The sequence below is a fragment of the Zalophus californianus genome, chromosome 12 (genome assembly GCF_009762305.2).
Source record: "Zalophus californianus isolate mZalCal1 chromosome 12, mZalCal1.pri.v2, whole genome shotgun sequence".
NCBI classification, from domain to species: domain Eukaryota; kingdom Metazoa; phylum Chordata; class Mammalia; order Carnivora; family Otariidae; genus Zalophus; species Zalophus californianus.
This window is the reverse complement of record NC_045606.1, coordinates 26,546,752-26,571,130: the sequence shown is the minus strand read 5'-3', so window position 1 is coordinate 26,571,130 and position 24,379 is coordinate 26,546,752. Positions and strand designations below refer to the sequence as shown.

Sequence of the window (24,379 nt, the reverse complement as noted above, 5' to 3'; positions counted from 1 at the left end):
TACCCCGAAATCAGGCGTCACATGCTCTACCAACTGAGTCAGCCAGGTGCCCCTCCTTCTTAGCATCTAGAAACACTAACACAAGGTGTCTCCTCAGAGGCCTCTATATATATATAGAGAGAGAGAGAGAGAGAGATATGTATGAGATACAAGCTGCTCTCTTTATGCTCTCTAAGAACCACATGTAAGCTTTTATTATAAAATTTATCATGTCAAATCACAGTGCTTGGTGAAATGTCTCTATTATTTTTCTAAGTTCTGAAAGCTGCTTAAAGACATAAATGACACCAGGATCATTCATCCTTATGTTACCATGGTGTGGCACAGAACATGGCACCTAATACAGAATTATTATCTGTTTGTCGGATAGATGGGCAGAGGGCCAAAAAGCAGAATTCAGCAATCCCAAGTAATCAAAGTATACACTTCATGTTAGACTCCTCCAAAACAACTCCTGCTCATTTCATAAAATAATAGTAATTTCTTGACTACATTTTCTAGAAATTTAGGAAATACACACACTGCTTAGATAATGAAGATTGATAGTTTGAAAAATATCAGAGGAGTATCAAGTTTCAAGAAAACTGAAAATAAGTGTCAGATTGATAACTAAGTTTGTTTGTTACTTCTCATTTTTATAAAGATTTGCTTCCTCCAAACTTTTAAATATATTATTGATTTGATGTATCAGATATGAGCGCACTTTGTTAACACATGTTCGTTATTTATCATATTTCCTAAGGTAGAAATCTTCATTGTAGATAAATTTTTTAAATATTTTGAATTTGGGAGCACCTGGGTATCTCAGTCGGTTAGGCATCTGCCTCTGACCCAGGTCATGATCCCGGGGTCCTGGGATCGAGCACTGTGTCGGGCTCCCTGCTCAGTGGATCTTCTTGTCTGTCCCTCCCCCCAGCCCCGCTCATGCTCGCTCTCACTCAAATAAATAAATAAAATCTTTAAAAATAGATAAAATATTTTGAATTTTAAATAAATAACAGTGTACTTAATCTTGAGCATTGGCATGAGGCAAACATGGAGTTAAGTCCCAGCTCAGCCACTTATTAGTGCTGCAAGTTTGGCCAAATTATATACTGTGTCTAGTTATAAGTATCTGAAACCTGGAATTAATAATAGTTTCTCTCTAAGAAAGGTGTGGGAGAAATTTAATAAATATATACTTATGATTTAATATATTGGAAGAATATGTTAGTGTAAGGGAAATGTGAATTGGCATTTATAAAAATGCAGTGCAGGAAAGAGTAGCAAAGCCGCAAGCAATTTTGCTACTGTGCACTTTGGGAGACGATAATGAGAAGAAAGAGTAGACAAGATGGGAAGGTAAGTCTTTACTAGATCTTTAAAATCCAGGCAAGATGATTTGGGTGACCTATAATTATTAGAGGCCTTGGCAGGAGAGAAAAAGGATTCACACATTAACGTGGTCTCTCAGAGGTAGCTTGGAGTAAGTAAACGCCTTAGAAAAAGGTTTTCATTGCCCCTTTATGGAATGGTTAAACTATAGATAGATAAAGTCTGAAAATATAAAAACCTGAGTATATATGCAGATGATTCTAGAAAAGAACGAGCACCTGTTAGTGACAGAGTAGTAGTAAACAGATTGCTAAAGAGAATACTAATTACTGTGTAGAAGAGGGGTTTATCCACTTCAAACCTACCCTTATGATACAAATATCAAGAATGATAGATGAATAGCCCAAAGGCAGTGTACAATCAGTCCTGACTTTCTTGTGGTCCTAAATCTGTCATTTGACTATAATAAGTTTCAGATAAAACTTACACTAAAACACTCTTCTGAGGAGATTTGTGACAATATGAATATCCTTCTCAAACTCTATATATAGTGTGTGGTAGTTGAATAAGGCAGTTGTCAGTCTGGCGGCAGGGGGGAAGCCCTACATATTATGCCATTATACCAAACTATATCAAAGGAGCATATGAACAAATAGACTTTGTTCCATTCACTGAAATACAGCCATCTGATTTAATGTTAGAAAGGAAAAAAAAGGGGGGGGGGAAGGAGGGAAAGGAGGAGGGAGGAAGGGAGAGGAGAGAGGACAAATACATGCACATACAAACATGTATCCCCTAAAAAGCTTTTAAGAGGGCTTTGAAAAATACTTCATAGACAGATCTTAGGCAAGAAAAGAAATTAATCTCTTTGGGACACTGCAGAAAATATAAGGCAGTAAGTGTTGCACAGACTGACATCTCTAATGCTTCTGTCCAGTGAGGTAGAAACTAGTTTTCTGCATGGCTGCTCAGCCCAAGAGCAGTGACTTTCAGCAAGAAAACAAAACAACTGGGACGAGAGGTGCATTAGGGAGAAGCTTAAAGATTGCTGATGAAATATTGAGGGCCATTTTCACAATATAAGTGGAGATCATTTTTGTCCATACTACTAGATTGAGAAATAACTTGTAGGTGTACAACTTTAAATATGTTCTGTTACATTGTTTTTATTCTCCTGTTAATACAGTCCTGTAGTTGAGTTTCTCCTTTTCTTTTTCTTGTTATTAGAATATTACAACAATTAGGAGAAAACTACTTTTAAAAGACAATTTCATTTACATTTACAAATGGTAAATTCTCTCCCGTGGCAGTGGAATTTCAACTATTTATTGATAAGGATGCCTATAAGCTTTCTATAATTCATTGATATTCACATAGCAATAATGATCCTGCCTATTTAGAGTTTTGATTTATCGAAGTAGTTGTTAAACTATTCCACAGTACTCCAGTTGAAGAAATTTGATGGCTTTATTTTGTATGTGCGAAGCCTTGTGCCCTGTTTCAATGCCTAATGGATTTTAAATGTTTTATCAGGTTTTTTTTATTATGTTAATCATTAGTTTTTGATGTAGTGTTCCATGATTCATTGTTTGTGCATAACACCCAGTGCTCCATGCAGTACGTGCCCTCTTTAATACCCATCACCAGGCTAACCCATCCGCCCACCCCTCTCCCCTCTAGAACCCTCAGTTTGTTTCTCAGAATCCGTAGTCTCATGGTTCATCTCTGGGGAGACGGAGGGGGAGACGAACCATGTTTTATCAGTTTTTAAAGTATTTTCCCATGAGTGGTATTATTTATAATTTTATTTTTCACAAGTTACTCCTCTGTTAGCTTTTATTTGTCTTGTACATCTTCAAGAAGTCGAAATTCTTGAGCCCTTGCACTAAACATTTTGTATGTTTTAGTGTTCTCTGGGGGTGGGGTGGGAGAGAGGGATTGTGGGCCTATTTGGGGGATGCTTTATTAATGAGATACTGCATAGGACAGAATGTTGAATATTTTTATATTCAACTCTTTTGTCTCATAACTGGAAACTGATTGATATTGGGGGAGGAGAGACCCCTTGAAGGAATTAATGTTTTCATTGACATTTCAGAGTGAAACTCTCCTTCTAGTCAATTTATAAGGAAGGATGTGTAAACTCCTATTTCCTAACTTGTAGCCTTCTGTTTGCCTTAGAGCTTCATCCTCATCCTCTACCCCAACTTCCCAAAGTTAAAGGAATATGCTAACTTATCCTCATGTATTTTAAAAAGATAAATCTTGTTTGCAGGGGAAAAAAAACCTAGACATTTCATATGCCTTCCTGATGCTTAAAGAGCATAGCTCTTTATAGATGATGTTTATACCCTAAAAACAATGAATGGCCAGGAACAGGCAGACGCAAATAAAGTCAGAGAGCAGAGTAGTTTGTGTAAGTATTATTCTTACCAAGGCAAGGACTTACCCTCACATTCACAGTATTTCCAGGCCTGGATGAAGAGAATTCAGATAGAGTGGGACAAATGATCCCGAGGGCAGTTTGTAATCTCCATTTCCGTAGATTATGCTACATAATTAAAGAGCAGGTACCACCTCGTACTCATTATTACAATCCCCGTATTTAGTACAGTGCTTTGGCTTTTTATCCCAAGAGTTCTCTTACTCAAGGCACCATTCAAATCCCTGTTCCTCTAAGAAGCTTGCCTTTTCAATTCAGACTAAGGCACTATAATACAGAAATACTAGCATTCTCTTCATCAGTTGATATATTAAATAACAAGAGATCAGTGATCTCTTTCTGAGACATCCCCTTGTATATTCTGCTCCACCAGTGTTTTTTGTTTTTTGTTTTTTTCTCAACCTGTGACTGTTTTCTTTTCTTTCCCTCTGAGACATTTGACAGTGCTGAGTGACATTTTTTGATTAATATGACTGAGGGAGGATGTGCTGAAAACAGCGCCCCCTCCAACATAAAGTCATGTGGTCAAAAATATTCGTGCCAAGGTCTGCATGCAGATCTGACACATTATTTGCCCACTTTCTATACTCGTGGCCAAAATTATGTTGGTGCTTTTGTCATGGGGCAACATGAAATGCTTTGCTGGAACTCTGAGAGATTGTATCTGTCGTTTATGTGTTATCCACATTCTCTGCCACATTATCATTGAAGGAAATTAAACTGGGTTGTCACAATTTTGTCTTTGACAAAGCCACACTGATTGCTACCCAATACCCTGCATTACAAGTCATTGCTAATGCTGGCACATTTACAGTTTGATGGTTTGTCCTGGGATTTCACACGGTATTGGAGTTAATTTGACCAGTATGTAATAACCAGGATTACCTTTTCCATCTGTAAAAAAAAAAAAAAGAAAATGGATGGAGATTTTAATATAGATACAGCTTTCAAGGTGTTTATGTGTATCTCTATATATGAATATGTCTGTATTCACACACACACAAATTTTATTTGCGCTTCCATTTTTCCTCTTTCTGTTTGCATAGAACACTCGCTGGATGTGTTTCCTTCTCACAGGTATTAATGCATCACCAGGCCAAAGTGAAACCAGAAAATCCTTGGTGTTTTTCGGAAAACGTACATTTCATACTGTTCCCTCCACATACAAATTATTCTCCTGTTTAAGTCGCATACATTCTTCAAGACCCAGGCTTTCTGAAAATCTTTAAAACAATGAATAAGGGGCGCATGGGTGGCTCAGTTGGTCAAGCCTCCGACTTCACCTCGGCTCAGGACATGATCTCAGGGTTGGAGGATCGTGCCCCACGTAGGGCTTTGTGCTCAGGGCGAAGTCTGCATTTCCTGCTCCCTCTGCTCCTCCCCCCGCCCCCCCGCCATGTGCTCTCTCTCTATATATATCCCTCTCAAATAAATAAATAAAATATATAAAAAAGACCCAGAATTTCTGTTATTGTTTAACCCATCTTTCCTTCCTGAGTCTTAAGGTAAGCCCTTTTTATTCTGGGTCCCAATACACTCTGTTCATATGCTCTTCTAATTTACCAGCTGACTTGTTATATAGATGATATTTTAAGAGGTTGTGCTTTCTCTAGAAAATTATATTATCTGCATCAAAATAACTTATTTATCAATAAATCTATGTGGAATTATACTGTTTAGAAGTGAATCCACATCCCCATTATCTGAAAGTAAAAGGTCTTTATAAGAACTTTTCCTGCTTAACTGAAAGAATAAGCTTAAAAACTCAAGATAGTATCATGATGAAAACTGATTTTCAATTTTTGACATTTATGAAATAATACGTTCCTATGTCTCTAGTGGTACCATGGTTTAGAAGTGTATCTCTGATATTGACAACAAGAGCTGCTTAGCAAAAAAGTAGTTTCTTCACACAGATTCCTAAAAGATATTCCTGATTTACAAGTTCTTTGAGAATAAGGTTTAATTGAGCTTGTTTTATCTCATGCCTCTTAGTTCTAGTTCTGTGCCTTTAGTAACTAGAACAATGCATTTTAGAATTAGACTTAGCAACTACTGAAATAAATTAGTAAGTTGAATTTTGCCATATTTATTATTTATAGCAATCAATGAATAATTTTGGTCTAGCATCTGTTCTTAGTTCAGCTTTTTGAAAAAAAATAGGTTTCCTCCTTTACTTATCTTTAGATTGAGCCTAATTATTTTGACAAAGACATAATACACATGCATATATTTAAAGACTTTGGGATAGTGTGTCCATATACCTTAGCTATTTTTACTAATAGCCCTGACAACTCAGAACGAGAAAAATTCCTTTCCTTTGCTATATAAGATGCATGTTATAAATGGACTCTCCTGAGAAAAATGTTGTTTAAAATAACTTTGGACTGAAAACTTATCTTGGAGTTTATTTGCCTCTGATCACAATTACTTCCTAGGTATTGCAATTGAAATTAGTGATTCTCCAGTCCCTCTTTAACCTCTGTTCTATTGTTAGGACTTACTGTTCCTTTCCCTTGCTTCACTCTGCACAGCTATTTTAAAATATCTTAAATTTATATATGCAATACAATATTTTTTTTAGTTTAAGGGCACCAGATCTGTCTAAAAACAACTTTTGCCAAGCTAGTCATTGAGGAAAATCTTATTGAATACCAAGACTTTTCTAGATTTTTGTCATCATCTCTAATCATGACCGCCAACTACATCTTCGTTAATCATGATAAGCTTTCTTTTTTACATCTCTTGATTTTTTTTTCTAAGCAATTATATTGTTTTGTTTTGATTTGATTCTCTGCTTTGGGATTCTTTACTCTTGTTTTACAACATATTGATTGAATTAGAATTAAATAACCAGGTTAGAAGTTATTTATGGTCTTGAAAGTCAGTTCTTTTTATAATATTTTTTAAAGATTTTTTATTTATTTGAGAGAGAGAGAGAGAATGAGAGGTAGAGAGCACAAGAGGGGGGAGGGTCAGAGGGAGAAGCAGACTCCCCGCTGAGCAGGGGGCCCGATGTGGGACTCGATCCCGGGACTCCAGGATCATGACCGGAGCCGAAGGCGGTTGCTTAACCTACTGAGCCACCCAGGCACCCGAAAGTCAGTTATTTTTAAATTGTAAGTTGGCCAGACATCATTTCAAATTCTCTATTATATTTCCATCTGCCCTTGGGGTTATAACTAATCTAGACTCTTTACTCGTTTTAACTCATTTATTCCTTAGACAAACCAATAATACTGAAATATTGAATACTAACCTCCTTTTCCATATAAGAAAACTGAGGCTCAGGGAGTGGAAGCAACCTGCTTTAGTCTCACAGCTACTAAAAGAGCAGAGCTGGGATTGAAACTCTTGAGTGTCTGCCCTGAGAGACAAGCTTTCAATCACTGTGCTCCACTTCCTCTCAGTCAGGAGGAGTATGGCTGAGACCTTGACAAGTCTCCAACTTTGTGACTCTGTCTATAGTCAGAGTTAAAGCGATTTTGTTACCAAGCAGAGAACAGCAAAGCTACTTAGGTTTGTGGAGCCTGAGTGGTGAGCTAGGCTAACTTAATAAGTATCTACCTACTTCCAACCAGCTTTGTCTCTTGCTTCCATGACTCACATCCGTGGCACACAAAATATTAATAAACACAAGTCATGGATGGTTAAATATTTGCAACCCTGGATGATAATTAGAAATCCCCCATACCTAGAATGCTTCTTTAGCCTATGACTTTATAAAAAGAAAAAATTGAGTTTGACTAAGCCTCTTCTCTCAAGTAAAAATTATAAACTATGAAAGGTAAATTAGGAAAAAAATTACGTGTATGAGCAGTGAATAATAAGAACTTATACAGTTCCTCATAATTTTATTTTTCCTAAGATTGCATATACACTCTCAGTCCACTCAATGAATTCTGAGGAATTCAGTTATTGATTCTAAAACTATAAAAATAATTGCAAGTTCTTATGTTACCCATTTATCATTCTTTCATTAACAAATATGTGCACCCATTTCATAATCAGAAGCCATATCCTGGGGCACCTGGGTATCTCCGTCGGTTAAGCGGCTGCCTTCAGCTCGGGTCATAATCCCACGGTCCTGGGATTGAGCCCCACATCGGGCTCCCTGCTCAGTGGGAGGTCTGCTTCTCTCTCTCCCGTGTGCTCGCTCTCTGTCTCTCAGATAAATAAATCTTAAAAAAAAGAGAAGCCATAGCCTAACGATCAAGGTTTATGCTCATTTCTGAAATTTTAAAATATTTGAATGCAAATTCACAATGAATTAATCTTACGAGTTGGTGAAATATGGTAGAGTGATTCTGAAATTGTGGTTTGTTCCTCCTCACAGAAAAATCTCAAGGAATTTGGGGAATTGGAGCACCAAAAGCAGCTGTTTGGCATGTTATTTATTCTCTCTCACTTTCAATTCTTTTCATTTATTTAATTAAGTCATAGGGTTGTTATGGAGATCAAATTGGACAACTCTGTAAAATATTTATTATGTATTGTTGTATGCATCTGTTAATTTAAATAAAGGGAGCAGAAAAATTATAACACAAGGCAGATAAAGACACCAAGGAAATGAATTTGGAAGTAATAAAAAAAAAAACAGTGAAAACAGAGGGTCTTAGACAAATATGATCTAATTAATTAGAAATAAGTCTCACATACCTTCTATTATTTTTCTGCTTTTAATATTTAGTAACTGGGAAAAGGGGAGAATTAAGGTCTTTGGATTATTAGTAAGAAAAAGAGAAAAAGGCATTTTGTAAAGAATATCCAGAAGACCTGAAAGCTAGTTGTGAATATGCTATTAAAGGTTTAGGTAATTTTGTTTATATCAGTTTATTTTTGTTTATTTGTTTCAAGTTTTTTAAAAAAAATTAGTTTCAGGAGTAGAATTTAGTGATTCATCACTTACATATAACACTGTGCTCATCACAACAAGCACCCTCCTTAATACCCATCACCCATTTAGCCCATCCGCCACCCATTTCCCCTCCAACAACCCTTAGTTTGTTCTCTATAGCTACAGTCTTTTTCCTGGTTTGCCTCTCTCTTTTTTTCCCTTTTGTTCATCTGTTTTGTTTCTTAAATTCCACATGTGAGTGAAATCATTTGTTATTTGTCTTTCTTTGACTGACTTATTTCACTTAGTGTAATACACTCAAGCTCCATTCATGTCTTTGCAAATGGCAAGATTTCATTCTTTTTGATGGCTGAGTAATATTTCATTGTATATATACACCACAGCTTGTTTTTCCATTCACCAGTCAGTGGACATTCGGGCTCTTCCCATAATTTGGCTATTGTTGATAGTGCTGCTATAAACATTGGGGTGCATGTGCCCCTTTGAATCAGTATTTTTATATCCTTTGGATAAATACCTAATAATGCAATTGCTGGGTCATAGGGTAATTCTATTTTTCACTTTGGGGGAACCTCCATACTGTTTTCTAGAGTAGCTGCACCAGTTTGCATTCCCACCAACAATGGAAGAGGGTTCTCCTTTCTCCATGTTCTCACCAGAATCTGTTGTTTCCTATCTTGTTAATTTTAGCCATCTGACAGGTGTGAGGTGATAGTTATCTCATCATAGTTTTGATTTGTATTTCTCTGGTGATGAGTAATGCTGAGCAGCTTTTCATGTGCCTGTTAGCCATTTGGATGTCTTCTTTGAAAAAATGTCTATTCATGTCTTCTGTCCGTTTCTTAACTGGATTGTTTGTCTTTAATTGAGTTTGTCTTTAATTGTTGAGTTTGATAAGTTATTTATGGATTTTGGATGCTAACCCTTTATCAGATAAGTCATTTGCAAATATCTTCTCCCATTCCAAAGGTTGCCTTTTAGTTTTGCTGATTGTTTCCTTTGCTGTGCAGAAGTTTTTTTTATCTTGTTGAAGTCCCAGTAGTTCATTTTTGCTTTTGTTTGCCTTATCTCAGGAGATATTTCTAGTAAGAAGTTGCTGATGTCAAAGAGGTCACTTGCCCATGTTCTCCTCTAGGATTTTGATGGTTTCCTGTCTCACATTAGGTCTCTCATCATTTTGAATTTATCTCTGTATCTGATGTAAGAAAGTGGTCCAGTTTCATTCTTTTTCAGGTTGCTGTCCAGGTTTCCCAACACCATTTGTTGAAGAGACTGTCTTTTTTCCATTAGATATTCTTTATTACTTTGTTGAAGATTAGTTGACCAGATAGTTGTGAGTCCATTTCTGGGTTCTCTATTCTGTTCCACTCATCTATATGTTTTTGTGCCAGTACCATACTGTGTTGGTCACTACAGCTTTGTAATATACCTTGAAGTCCAGAATTGTGATGCCTGCAGCTTTGCTTTTCTTTTTCAAGATTAGTTTGGCTATTCAGGATCTTTTGTGGTTCCATACGAATTTTAGGATTGTTTGTTCTAACTCTGAAAAATGCGGTGGTATTTTTTTTGGGTTTGCATAAAATGTGTACAGTGCTCTGGGTGGTATAGACATTTTAACAATATTTGTTCTTCCAATCCATGAGCATGAAATGTTTTTCTATTTCTTTGTGTCCTCTTAACTTTCTTTCTTTCATAAGTGTTCTGTAGTTTTCAAAGTACAGATCTTTTGGCTCTTTGGTTGGGTTTATTCCTAGGTATCTATTATTTCCATGTTTTTATTTAAATTCTAGTGAATTAACATATATGGTAAAATTGGTTTCAGGTGTAGGATTTAGTGATTCATCACTTACATATAACACTCAGTGCTCCTCACAACAAGTGCCTTCCTTAATACCCATCACCCATTTTGCCTACCCCCCCACCACTTCCCTCCATTAACCCACAGTTTTTTCCTAGGTATCTTATGGTTTTTGGTGCAATTGTAAAATGGGATTGATTCCTTGATTTCTTTTTCTCCTGCTTCATTATTGGTGTATAGAAATGCAACAGATTTCTGTACATTGATTTTTACCCTGCAGCTTTACTGAATTTGTTATCCGTTCTAGCAGTTTTTTGGTGGAGTCTTTCAGGTTTTCTACATAGAATATCATGTCATCTGCAAATAGTGAAAGTTTGACTTCTTCCTTACCAATTTGGATGCCTTTTATTGCTGAGGTTAGGACTTCCAGTACTTTGTTAAATAGTAATGGTCAGAGTGGACATCCTTGTTCTGTTCCTGACCATAGGGGAAAAGCTCTCAGTTTTTCCCCCTTGAGGATGATATTAACTGTGGGTCTTCCATATATGGCCTTTATGATGTTGAGGTGTGTTCCCTCCATCCCTACTTTCTTGAGGGTTTTTATCAAGAATGGATGCTGTACTTTGTCAAACACTTTTTCTGCATCAATTGAGATCATATGGTTCTTGTCCTTTCTTTTATTAATACGGTGTATCATGTTGATTGATTTGTGAATATTGAGCCACCCTTGCAGCCCAGGAATAAATCCCACTTGATAGTGGTGAATGATTCTTTTCATGTACTGTTGGATTAATATAGCTAGTATTCTATTGAGAATTTTTGTGTCTATGTTCATCAGGGATATGGGCCTGTAATTCTCCATTTTAGTGGGGTCTTTGTCTGATTTTGCAATCAAGGTAATTCTGGTCTCAGAGAATGAGTTTGGAAGTTTTCCTTCCATTAGTATTTTTTGGAACAGTTTGAGAAGAATAGGTTTTAACTCTTCTTAAAATGTTTGGCAGAATTCCCCTGGGAAGCCATCTGGCCCTGAACTTTTGTTTGTCAGGAGATTTTTGATTATTGACTCAATTTCTTTGCTGGTGGTGGATCTGTTCAAATTTTCTATTTCTTCCCATTTCAGTTTTTGTTGTTTATATGTTTCTAGGAATTTATCCATTTCTTCCAGCTTGCCTAATTTGTTGGCATATAATTGCTCATAATAATCTCATATTTGTTTGTATTTCTCTGTTGTTGGTTGTGATTTCTCCTCTCTCCTTTGTGATTCTATTTATTTGGGTCCTTTTCCTTTTCTTTTTTGCCAAGACTGGCTAGAGTTTTGTCAATTTTATTAATTCTTTCAAAGAACCAGCCCCTGGCTTCATTGACCTGTTCTACTGGGTTTTTTTGTTTATTTTTGTATCATTTATTTCTGCCCTAATCTTTATTATTTCCCTCCTTATGCTAGCTTTGGGCTTCATTTGTTGTTCCTCTTCTAGCTCTTTTAGGTGTAAGGTTAGGTTGTGTATTTGAGATTTTTCTTTCTTCTTGAAGTAGGTTTGTATTCTTAATATATGTCCCTCTTAGGACTGCTTTTACTGCATCCCAAAGGTTTTGGACTGTCATGTTTTCATTATTATTATTTCCATGTATTTTTTAATTTCTTTTTAATTTCCTGGTTGGTCCATTCATTCTTTAGTAGGATGTTCTTTAACCTGTATGTATTTGTAGTCTTTCCAAATATTTTCTTGTGCTTGACTTCAAGTTTCATAACATTGTGGTTGGAAAATATGCATGGTATGATCTCGTTCTTTTTGTACTTGTTGAGGCCTGATTTGTGAACCTATTATGATCTATTCTGGAGCATGTTCTATGTGCACTCAAAAAGAATATATATTCTGCTATATGATGAAATGTCCTGAATATATCTGTTAAGTCCATCTGGTTCAGTGTGTCATTCAAATCCATTGTTTCCTTGCTGATTTTCTGCTTAGATGATCTATCCACTGGTGTAAGTGGGGGTGTTAAAGTCTCCTACTATTATTGTATTATTATAAATTAGTTCCTTTATGTTTGTTATTAATTGTTTTATGTACTTGAGTGCTCCCAAGTTGGCGGGATAAATATTTACAATTGTTAGATCTTCTTGTTGGATATATTCCCTTGTTGTGATATAGTGTCCTTCTTCATCTCTTGTTACAGTCTTTATTTTTTATATATATTTTTAAAGATTTTATTTATTTATTTGAGAGGGGGACGGAGAGGGACAAGCAGACCCCATGCAGAGTGCAGAGCCCAGTGTGGGGGCTGGATCCCACAACCCAGAGAGCCAAAACCAAGAGTCAGATGCTTAAGTGACTGAGCCACCCCGGTGCCCCTACAGTCTTTAGTTTAAAAATTGAGTTTGTCTGATATAAGTATTATTACTCTGGCTTTCTTTTAATATCCATTAGTATGCTAAACGGTTCTCCATCCTCTCACTTTCAATCTACAGGTATCTTTAGGACAAAAATGAGTCTCTTGTAGGCAGTGTATAGATGGGTCTTGTTTTTTTATCCATTCTGACACCCTGTGTCTTTTGATTGGAACATTTAGTCCATTTACATTCAGAGTAATTATTCATAGATCTGAATTTGGTACCATCTTATTGTTTTTCATTTATTCTGGAGATTTTCTCTGTTCCTTTCTAGTCTTTGTCACTTATTGTTTCCTTCCCACTCAGAGAAATGTTTCCTTTAATATTTCTTGCAAGGCAGGTTTAGTTGTCACAAACTCCTTTAGTTTTTGTTCATCTGGGAAACTGTCTATTTCTCTTTCTAATCTGAATGACAGACAGCCTTGCTGGTTAGAGCGTTCTTGGCTGCATATTTTTCCCATTCAGCACATTGAATATATCGTGCCACTTTCTTCTGGCCTGCCAAATTTCTGTGGACAGATCAGCTGCTAACCTTACTTGTCTTCCCTTGTAAGTAAGGGACTTCTTTTGCCTTGCCGTTTTTAGGATTTTTTCTTTATCGCTGTATTTTGCAAATTTAACCACTATATGTCTTGGTGTTTGCCTGCTTTTTAAAATTTTAATGGGAATTCTCTGTGCCTCCTGGATTTGGATGTCTGTTTCCTTTCCTAGATTAGGGAAGTTTTCAGCTGCAATTTTCTCAAATAACCTTCTGTCCCCTTTTCCCTCTCTTCTTCTGGGACTCCTACTATATGAATGTTAGTATGCTTTATGGAGTTACTGAATTCCCTAAGTCTATATACATGATCTAATATTTTTCTTTCCCTCTTCTTTTCAGCTTCATTGTTTTTCATAACTTTACCTTTTATATCACTTACTCATTCCTCTACTTCTTCCATCCTTGTGGTCATTACATCCAGTCTGTTTCGAATCTTAGCTATTGCATTTCCTACTTTGGTCTGTTTTTTAGGTCTTTTGTCTCTGTGGTAAGGGACTCCCTGGTATCTTCTATGCTTTTCTCAAGTCCAGCTTCGTATCTTTATGACTGCTGTTTTAAATTCTAGATCAGGGAGTTTGCTTGTGTCTGTTTCAGTTAGATCCCTGACCATGACCCTTTTCTTGTTCTTTCTTTTGGGATGAATTCCTCCATCGTGGCATTTTGTCTAGGTCTCTGTTTTCTGTGTGTTAGGAAAGACTGTCTGTTTACATCAGTTTATTGAAAATAATCTGTCACATGTTTTGATATTCTAAAATTGTATGGTTCTCAAGATCAGTGATTCTTATAATACAAGTTTGTGACAAACCAAATGAAACCTAACATATCTGACATTTCATGATGATATAAGATTTTTTTTAAAAAAATCAGTGTGTTTTTATTGCAGTCAGTTCCCTCTGCTTCATGTATATGTTGCTAAAACCAAAATTACTAAAGAATAATAAAATTGAAATAAAACATAAGACCCAAATGGTCATGAAAATAATGAAATATTAAATAGAAAATTAGATTACTCTTTTTTGGGGGAAAAAAGACATTAGAGATTTAAAATTTTTCTTTCAAAATATTTTATGATTGGAATAGGAATGACAGCCACTCTTGGGTGGGGGTGGGGGTTGGGGGGAGAAGTGGGAATGAGAAGATAGAAGCAAACAATTGAAATTAACAGTGGAAACTGTGCATCCTCAACAAATATAACTTAAATTTTAGACATCTAACACACATACTCTGGGAATACATTTAGCAAATAGTTTTATGTGTACTAAACAGGATGAAAAATGAGTTTCTAGAATTCTCTTAAGAGTCTAACTAAAACATAAGCCCACGTAGCAATGAGTTCTGTGCTTGATTTCCAAATTCACTTCTAATGTTACAGAAGTTGTAATAATAAATAACCAACTTGCCAAGAAAGGAAAATTTATCTTTCAGTTAATTGTATTTGTGACTAATACTTGAAATAATATATAAAAATTTTGTTTTATTATGTTGTCATGGCTAAAACATACATGAAATCATTTTTATTTAAAATGTAAGTTATAAAGTTTTTAAATCTTTTTTCCCTTCTTAATAAAGTTTTATTTTTTGTGTATTATAGACAAAAGGTTCTCAAACCATGACACCTTCTGGCACCCAGAAAAAAGTTAAGAGAACTCTACCAAACCCACCCCCTGAGGAGACCTCCACAGGCACTCAGTCAACATACAGCACAATGGGCACAGTTTCCAGGAGGAGGATCTGCAGAACCAACACAATGGCACGAGCCAAGATTCTCCAGGATATAGACAGAGAACTTGATCTTGTAGAGAGGGAATCTGCAAAGCTGAGAAAGAAACAAGCAGAACTGGATGAGGAAGAAAAGGAGATTGATGCCAAGTTACGGTACCTGGAAATGGGAATTAACAGGAGGAAGGAGGCATTATTAAAAGAGAGAGAAAAGAGAGAGCGAGCCTACCTCCAGGGAGTAGCTGAGGATCGGGATTACATGTCTGACAGTGAGGTGAGCAGCACCCGACCAACTCGAATAGAAAGTCAGCATGGCATAGAGCGACCGAGAACTGCTCCCCAAACTGAATTCAGCCAGTTTATACCACCACAAACCCAAACAGAATCTCAACTAGTTCCTCCTACAAGTCCTTATACACAATACCAATATTCTTCCCCAGCTCTTCCTACCCAAGCACCTACCCCATACACCCAACAGTCCCATTTTCAGCAACAGACTTTGTACCATCAGCAAGTTTCACCTTATCAGACTCAACCAGCATTTCAGGCTGTCGCAACAATGTCCTTCACTCCTCAAGCTCAACCTACACCAACCCCACAACCTTCTTACCAGTTACCATCACAGATGATGGTGATACAACAAAAGCCACGGCAAACTACATTATATTTGGAGCCCAAGATAACTTCAAACTATGAGGTGATTCGCAACCAACCCCTGATGATAGCACCTGTTTCTACTGATAATACATATGCTGTTTCTCATCTTGGGAGTAAGTACAATAGCTTAGATTTGAGAATAGGATTGGAGGAAAGAAGTAGCATGGCAAGCAGTCCAATATCAAGCATATCTGCAGATTCTTTCTATGCAGATATTGACCATCATACTCCACGAAATTATGTCCTAATTGATGACATTGGAGAGATTACCAAAGGAACAGCAGCACTAAGCACTGCGTTTAGCCTTCATGAAAAGGATCTGTCAAAAACAGATCGTCTCCTTCGCTCCACTGAAACACGTAGGTCTCAAGAAGTGACAGATTTCCTAGCACCTTTACAGACTTCCTCCCGATTGCATAGTTATGTGAAAGCAGAGGAAGATCCCATGGAAGATCCCTATGAGTTAAAGCTTCTGAAACATCAGATTAAACAAGAATTCCGTAGAGGTGCAGAGAGCTTAGATCACCTTGCTGGTCTTTCCCATTATTACCATGCTGATGTGGGCTATAGACATTTTCCAAAATCGGAAAAGTACAGCATTAGTAGACTCACACTTGAAAAACAAGCAGCAAAACAACTACCAGCAGCCATACTTTATCAAAAACAATCAAAACATAAGAAGTCACTAATTGATCCTAAAATGTCAAAATTTTCACCCATTCAAGAAAGTAGAGATCTTGAACCTGATTATTCAAGCTATATGACTTCTAGCACTTCTTCTCTTGGTGGCATTTCTTCCAGAGCAAGGCTGCTTCAAGATGACATCACTTTTGGCCTCAGAAAAAATATTACAGACCAACAGAAATTTATGGGGTCATCTCTTAGCACAGGGCTGGGCACATTAGGAAATACCCTAAGGTCGGCTTTGCAGGATGAAGCAGATAAGCCATACAGTAGTGGCAGCAGGTCCAGACCTTCTTCCAGACCTTCTTCTGTCTATGGCCTTGACTTATCAATTAAAAGAGATTCTTCCAGCTCTTCCCTAAGACTGAAAGCTCAAGAGGCTGAAGCTCTAGATGTTTCCTTTAGTCATGCATCACCTTCTGGCAGAACTAAGCCGACCAGCTTACCAATTAGCCAGAGTAGAGGAAGAATACCAATTGTGGCCCAAAATTCTGAAGAAGAAAGTCCACTCAGTCCCGTTGGCCAGCCAATGGGAATGGCCAGGGCTGCAGCTGGACCTCTTCCACCAATATCTGCAGACACCAGGGATCAGTTTGGATCAAGTCACTCATTGCCTGAAGTTCAGCAACACATGAGAGAAGAATCACGAACTCGAGGCTACGACCGTGACATAGCGTTCATCATGGATGACTTCCAACATGCCATGTCAGACAGTGAAGGTAAATTGGGCCTCACACTACCTTGTTACTCTCAAAACTCAAACTCTTGTTTTTCTGCATGTTTAATTTTCCTTCTCCAAGGATGTATTCTACTTTTCTTAGTGCGTCTTTTGCATGTTTACTTCAATTTTATTTCTTATAAATGGCAATTTGATCTTGTGTATAGATTTCCTAGCATGCTTTTCTTTATTTCTCTTTAGTTTATTCTTTTATTGTTGTTTCTTGATTGTTTGCTTGATTTGTTTGGTGTCCACTTTTCTAAAACCATTATCAAGTAATTGTGTCAATAAAATATGGTCATCCTTTAAATCCATAGTTGGAAAGTTTGTCATTGTATGTTTCTTCTATCTTTAAAAATGCATTTCTAAATATATTGGTCAGTTTCTTTCAGTTTGTGAAATTATTAATATTTGGAGCCATTAAGTACTATTCTGCTAGACTTTGTAATAGAAAATTATTTATGTTATTTTTGTGATATCATTGTTCATTAATTCAGAGAATGTTCTATTTTTGAGTATCTTTGGCTAAATCCCTGATATTAGTGTAATGTAGAATTTTATAATTCTCCTTAAATAAAGGATTAATATTTTTATTTCTCTCACTATGAATACCATAATTGACAAGTTTGTGCATTTTGCATTACATACTAGAAAGCTTGGCACTAAATATGATATTGACAAAAAATAATCATGTCAGTACACAGGACACATTTTTTAGATTTAGAATCAAAAATTTCCTCACTACTTTTGTGAGTTTAGCAAGCTGAAGCCCTCCTGGTTGGTGTACCCATATAGGCTTTCCCTTGGCTTTGCTTTTTGCATCATCCCATTTTTTTATCCTAAATTGTTTTGCTAGTTTTTCTTTGAATAAATGATTTAAGGCAAGTATATACCTTAATTAAAAACTGGCTTACGATAATTTTGTTGTTGTTGTTGAATCATATAGAATGATAGGATTTTAGAAAATTATCTACTCTAAATATAATTGTGAAGGCAAGGGAAGAGAGGTAAAGGGTTATATAGAGTCCTTTCCATGCCAGAAGCACTCATGATTTTTGGTCCTCTTTTTTTCCCTCCCTCTATGGTTTACCTTTGAATGTAGGTGTGGTTTGAGTCCTGGAAATAAAATAGTTTTCATTGAATATAAATATTATTACTGTATGCCTTTGAAGACTGCAGAGCACTAAACTAACATGAACAACCCCCCTTTTAAATCTGACATTTTCCCTGAGGAGTCACAGGGAAATAAGTGTTTATGAAAAGATTTTTCCTTCTACTTCTATATATAGACACTAATACAATTTTAGAAGTTCAAATCTAGATTTGAATAGGATTAAAATAAGTCATCGGATCTGAAAGTGGACAGATTCCTTTTCTTAGTGAAATCCCAACAGACTAGTTCCTTTTTGATTTATTTTCTTCTCTACAGGCTATTGGATTGACCATTTTTATTGATAATTATTCGATTAATAAAGCACTTCATTTGTACATTTTTTTATTTAGTCAATTGTATCTCTCCAGTTAAACAAGAGTTATGATATTATGTGGAAACAGTTTTTTTCTTTTTTCACAATCCACATTTTACACACATTTTATATATATAAAATAACTGCTGAAGAGGAACAGAAAGACTCTTCAATAATCACATTGGTAAAATAACAAGATAAAACAAAAACTTTAACAGGTTTGTTGTATAACTAAACACCTAAGGCTGTGTGTGCACATGGAGCATATATTTGAGAGAATTTGACAAATTAATTTATTCATCATGGATGTTTTGTCAACATGGTGCCAGACATTTAGATTTTTCTAGATATTCCAAAATGTGGTATTTATTTACATATAATTGTATAAAAATAACCAAATGTCTTATTTCTCATTGATATGTTTGGAAGATGTATACTCCTAATTATCAAGGACTGTATGAAAAACATTGTTTTCATAAAGTAGATGATGACACATCATGCAACATACAAAATTATGAGATGTATAAAGATTATACCAAAGAAATAAATAATTAAAGTGAAATTTAGGTGAAATTACACAATTAAACTAAAACATATTTAAAAATTAACCAGATAAGAAATTTAGTCATAAAGAATATATAGATACAGAATTAGACAAAGGAAAACTATAACAAATTGAATTATATATGTAATATTATGTGTGTGAATTGTAGTGATTATCTTTAAAATTTATAGTTTTAAAATGTTACATATATTTATTTTTATTTATTTATTTATTTATTTTGCTTTTAAATCACCTGAACATACTACTTTTTTTCTGGTAAAGCAATGGCCTACTTTTCTTTTGAAATATTGGGATTCCTTGGATTATTAAGGGAAAAGTAGAAAATATTTTTCCTAATTATATAACTCATTTATGAGTCATGAAATACAAAGAGTTTTTTTAATAAATTTTTACCAAATATATGCCATATCTGTATTTCAGTGATACAAAGATCACTCTGAGAAGTGTAACATTCCAACAGGGTATTTAGTATTGGGTAGACAAAAACAAATTTAACTGCTTTCAGATTGTTGTGTGCTTTCTCTGAATTCAATTAAACTCTAATTTATAGATTCTTAGAATATTTTTCATATGTGTTCTATATGACTTTAGTTAATTTTGAAATAGCTCACTTGAGGTAAAGTCTAGATAAGCATAATTTATATTGCTTAGTATTTATGGCCATCAGCTTGAAGTCCACAATTTGATGTGCATGCATGGTTGGTTAATTACAGAGCAGGAAGCCCTTCTTTGGAGCAGATTTGGAGGAAAGCTAAGCTAAAAACAAGTTATATTTATTTCTACAAACACAAATATTTTGTTGAAAACATTCTCTCAAAGTATACTCCAAGCCCCCCCCAAAAAAAGCATCAGTATAGTCTCTTTTTTAAAAAATTTTTCAACCAGTTTTTGACACTGAATAGAACTGAACTATTCCTAAAACTTTGAATAATGCATCACCCGAAAATAGCATACTTTTATTTTACATTTAAGATTTCAAGAAAATATCATCAGTTTAAAACAAGGAGATGTTAATCTCCAGGCAATTATTTAAGTTAATTTGGAAAATTTTATAAAATTTAATTTTTAAAGTACAGATCTACTGTGGCAGATCAGATAATTGCAGTTATAAACAACTAGCATTTATGTCCAATTTGCTATAAATTATGAAGACAGAACACAACTTAAAAGTAGGTTCATTGGGCGCCTGAGTGGCTCAGTTGGTTAAGCGACTGCCTTCGGCTCAGGTCATGATCCTGGAGTCCCGGGATCGAGTCCCGCATCGGGCTCCCTGCTCAGCAGGGAGTCTGCTTCTCCCTCGGCCCCTCCCCCCTCTCATGCTCTCTCTCTATCTCATTCTCTTTCTCAAATAAATAAAATCTTTAAAAAAATTGAAAAAAAGTAGGTTCATTCACTCTGTTTGCACTTGATTGATCTATAAACTTTTATACAAAACATGACATCCTTACTTAATTACATATTGAGTTATTCTAAGAAATAGTAGACAAAGTATGTAATCAGAAACAAATTGACAAAATTTGGATCAGGTTGAGATTCTGCTTTATTTGTATAGACATAGCCAAGAAAACATGACTTAAAGGATTGTGTTTCAAGTGCAATTAGGAAAGTTATATATTTAAGTGATAATCCAAGATATGCATTTATTAAAATCAGTATAGATTTTTTTTCATGAGAAATAATATGTAAGAAGTAAAATATGATAGTGTTCCTATGGTTGGGGATAGTCTAGTAAGTTTTTAGGAGACCAATGATTACATTATAAATTTGGTATTTACTTATCAAATTTCTATTACATTAAATATTTTTTCATAAGTTCAGTTTTTTGGGGTCAAATTAAAACTATGAAAAACCATAATATATTATTAAGGATATTGTGAGTCAAGATTGTATAAATATTAATGAAGTTCAAGGGACAAATTAGTATTTATTTTTTTAATATATATATCATTATTAGGGTATTTACTTCTTTCTCTAGTTGATGATTAATTTTTCTGTTTCATTCATCTCCCAAACATTTATTAAATGTTATGGCATTTGCAAGGCATTGTTTTTAGTGTTGAGGGCGGGGAAAAAAAAAAAAGATCTGAGCCTTATTCTCAAGCAGTTTAGAAGCTCCTATTAGAGATCAGATAAGCGCACATACAACCACAAACCAGGTATGTAATAATTGCATTTCCTCAAATTGAAGAATGACTAAATTATGACACATCATCATTCATCATATTTATTTGGGGGAAATGCTGTGGTTAATCAGAGGAGGTGACCACAGGACCAAGATCACAGGAGTTACAGAGGTGAGTAGCGGTGTATATGCTATGGGTTTGCCAGTCCTACCAGCAAAAATATAATGGAAATTGCCTGGCAAAAAATGTGTTGGGAAGTTTTGGAAGAGAAGACAATCAAGGATATAGACAGAAAAAGAAAACTATGATGAGTTAGAAGAACTCAAAAGTATGGTTTTGTAGATGCTAGAATTTCAAGAAAGCCTAAGTTGGTAACACCATCAACAAATCTTTCAGGATGAGAACTTGAGAAGGGCTGCTCCATCTGCCATTTAGAAAACAACAGTGTATTTCCAGAGATCCTTTTTACAACTTAGGGATCCTTTTGCAAAGAATAAAACTTTATATGAAGTCAAATTCTATATATTAGGTAAAATGGGATTTTTTTGGTCACTTATTAATAGCTTTTTAAAAAAACCTTGGAAGTACTAAGAACTGAATGGGATGAATAATTTAAAATAATTATGTACTTAAATATGGTTACATTTTCAAAAAAGTATTCTAAGATGTCAAGTTTTGTCACATTGTAAGTATAAAAAGCAATCAGTGAACTCTTCAATCTTATTCCTAAATCCATGGCCACATGGAAAATAATTGTTTAATTTTTAATAAAATGTTCTAAATATATTTTAGTAGTAGGCTACTAGGTAAGTATGGCACACATGTTCCTTGCAATAATACCTGGGATTCTCTTAGAAATAAATGTTGTCATTTATTTATCGAATGTCATAGAAATGTCTTGTTTTCAAAAATACTCACTTGATGTACAAAGCCAGCAGCCAAGTGTTAGTAGTGATTGATAAGATAGTGGGAAAGTGACAGAATCTTCTGTAGTGAAGGAAGACATTTTTCTTAGATGTTAGTGGTGGGTGGTAGGTAGTGGGAAGAGATAAGGAGGTAGGAACTAAAGGGTTGGGGTTGAATAAAATGACTTCTGAGGAATATTCACTCGTTCATTTATTCAGTCACTATCTAAATTTCTTCTCATTAAAAATTTAATTTTGTTTTATTTTGCTCTGAGAGGTTGAACAAGTGTGTACATTATTTTTTTCTAAGTTATTCCATGGTACAAAATTTTTATCATAGTATTGGAAATGATTTTTCTCATCCTCTTAGGAGTTGTATTTGAAATGCATGAATGCTTAACAGGCCTGGAGCATGTTGGTATTTCAGAACATCTGCTGTCCTCTATGATCTGTATTAGTTGTGGTTGCAATGTTTGATATTTCCTTGGTCTCCAAAGCCTATCATCTGCGTCGTGAAGAAACAGATTGGTTTGACAAACCCAGGGAGTCTCGTTTGGAAAACGGACATGGTCTGGATCGCAAACTGCCAGAAAGATTGGTCCACTCTAGACCAGTTAGTCAACATCAAGAGCAAGTAAGTGCTATATTGAGAAATCTCTTTTAGATTTATCCCCCACCGCCACAAAAAAAAATCAGCCAATCCATCAATCAGTCAATCAAATAGTCATGCTAGAATGGTTTCAGTTATCCTAAAATGCACGGGACTTTGTCAATCAAGTTCATAAAAAAATTTTTTTCAGTAAATTAAAGTACTGAGTACCTTACTTAATCATCCCTGGCTATCAACATTGCAGCATAGCTGTAGTGCTTCTACTGGGCAATCTAAGTGATTCATTCTTCCAAAAGATAGTTAAGTTTGTACAACATACCCAACACTACTATGCAAGGACAATATGTGTAACTCCTGAAGACCTTACAGAATATTGGGTGAAATAGATATGGGTAATTTCAGTGCTTTCCAGTAACAGTGTGTTCAGGTGTTAAGAAATAGCAAATAAGGGGGTGACCAAACCAAGTCAGCTGGGAACAGGGAATGCTTCACTTTGGGAAACAGGGGAACTTACATCTTAGAGTCTATTTTATGGATATGTTTGTTTTATATTTATCTTTGGATTTTATCATCAGAAAAATTCAAATTAGGTACTATTAATATCTGTTTATATTCTTTAAAGATTGATTTATTTTAGAGAGAAGGTGCGTGTGCATGTGTGAGCAGGGGAGGCGGCAGTGGTGGAGGAAGGGCAGAGGGAGAGGGGGAGAGAGAATCTCAAGCAGACTCTCCCAGCTGATCACTGAGCCTCATGCAGGGCTCAGTCTCACAACCCTGAGATCACAACCTGAGCCACCCAGGTGCCCCAATTAATATCTATTTATAAGTGAAACTAAAACTTAGAGATAAATTTCACAGATAAATATGATACTAAAATTCATGGTCATATTCACTTTAGAACAAATGAGGTGACATTTGAGTGAGTTTTGAAAGACACATAGGAGATCAACAGTTGGATAAATTGAGAGAGATTCCTCTGGTAAGCCCAGTGGCCTAAATCAGTTGCCTTAAGAGATCAGATATTTGCAGGCTGTGTACCCATAATCATTAAAATACCCATAGAGAGAGTTGAGTTATTTCATATACATTAATTCCTAAATAATCCTGTCTGATTAGTGATTCTCTGATATAGAAGACAACTCAATTTTCAACAACAAAGGTAAACCATATGAACTTACTGTAATTTACTTCAGTGTTTGTCATGTTAAAGTGTAAAAGAGATGACTTTCATCACACATATAAGTACCATTGAAAAAATAGTATCTATACTCAAATTTGATTTCTTCCAAAGCAACTTAAATTTTCATAGACAAATTTCTAACTGTTACATAGAATTTCTTTATCTCAGGAACACCTGGGTGGTTCAGTCAATTAAGAGGCAAACTCTTGATTTGGCTCAGGTCATGATCTCAGGGTCCTGGCCTGGAGCCCCTCATCAGACTCCATGCTCAGTGAGGAGTCCGCTTCAGGATTCTCCCTCTCCCTCTGCCCTTCCCCCTGCTCTGTCTCTTTCTCTCTCTCTTTCTCACTCTCTTTCAAATAAATAAATAAATCTTTAAAAAAAAGAATTTATCTCAAAATTTTGTTCT

At 35.5% G+C, this 24,379-nt stretch overlaps 1 protein-coding gene across 4 annotated transcripts in view; it reads left to right on the top strand.

Annotated features, from left to right (window-relative positions):
- PCLO (piccolo presynaptic cytomatrix protein) overlaps positions 1–24,379 on the top strand; it is a 391,986-nt gene that overhangs the window by 234,975 nt on the left and 132,632 nt on the right. For all 4 annotated transcript variants that reach the window (XM_035723252.1, XM_035723251.1, XM_035723250.1 and 1 more), the window contains exons 7-8: positions 14,935–17,122; positions 22,678–22,814. In XM_035723252.1, coding sequence (XP_035579145.1) covers positions 14,935–17,122; positions 22,678–22,814 — 2,325 coding nt within the window. The remainder of the gene's footprint in view (positions 1–14,934; positions 17,123–22,677; positions 22,815–24,379) is intronic.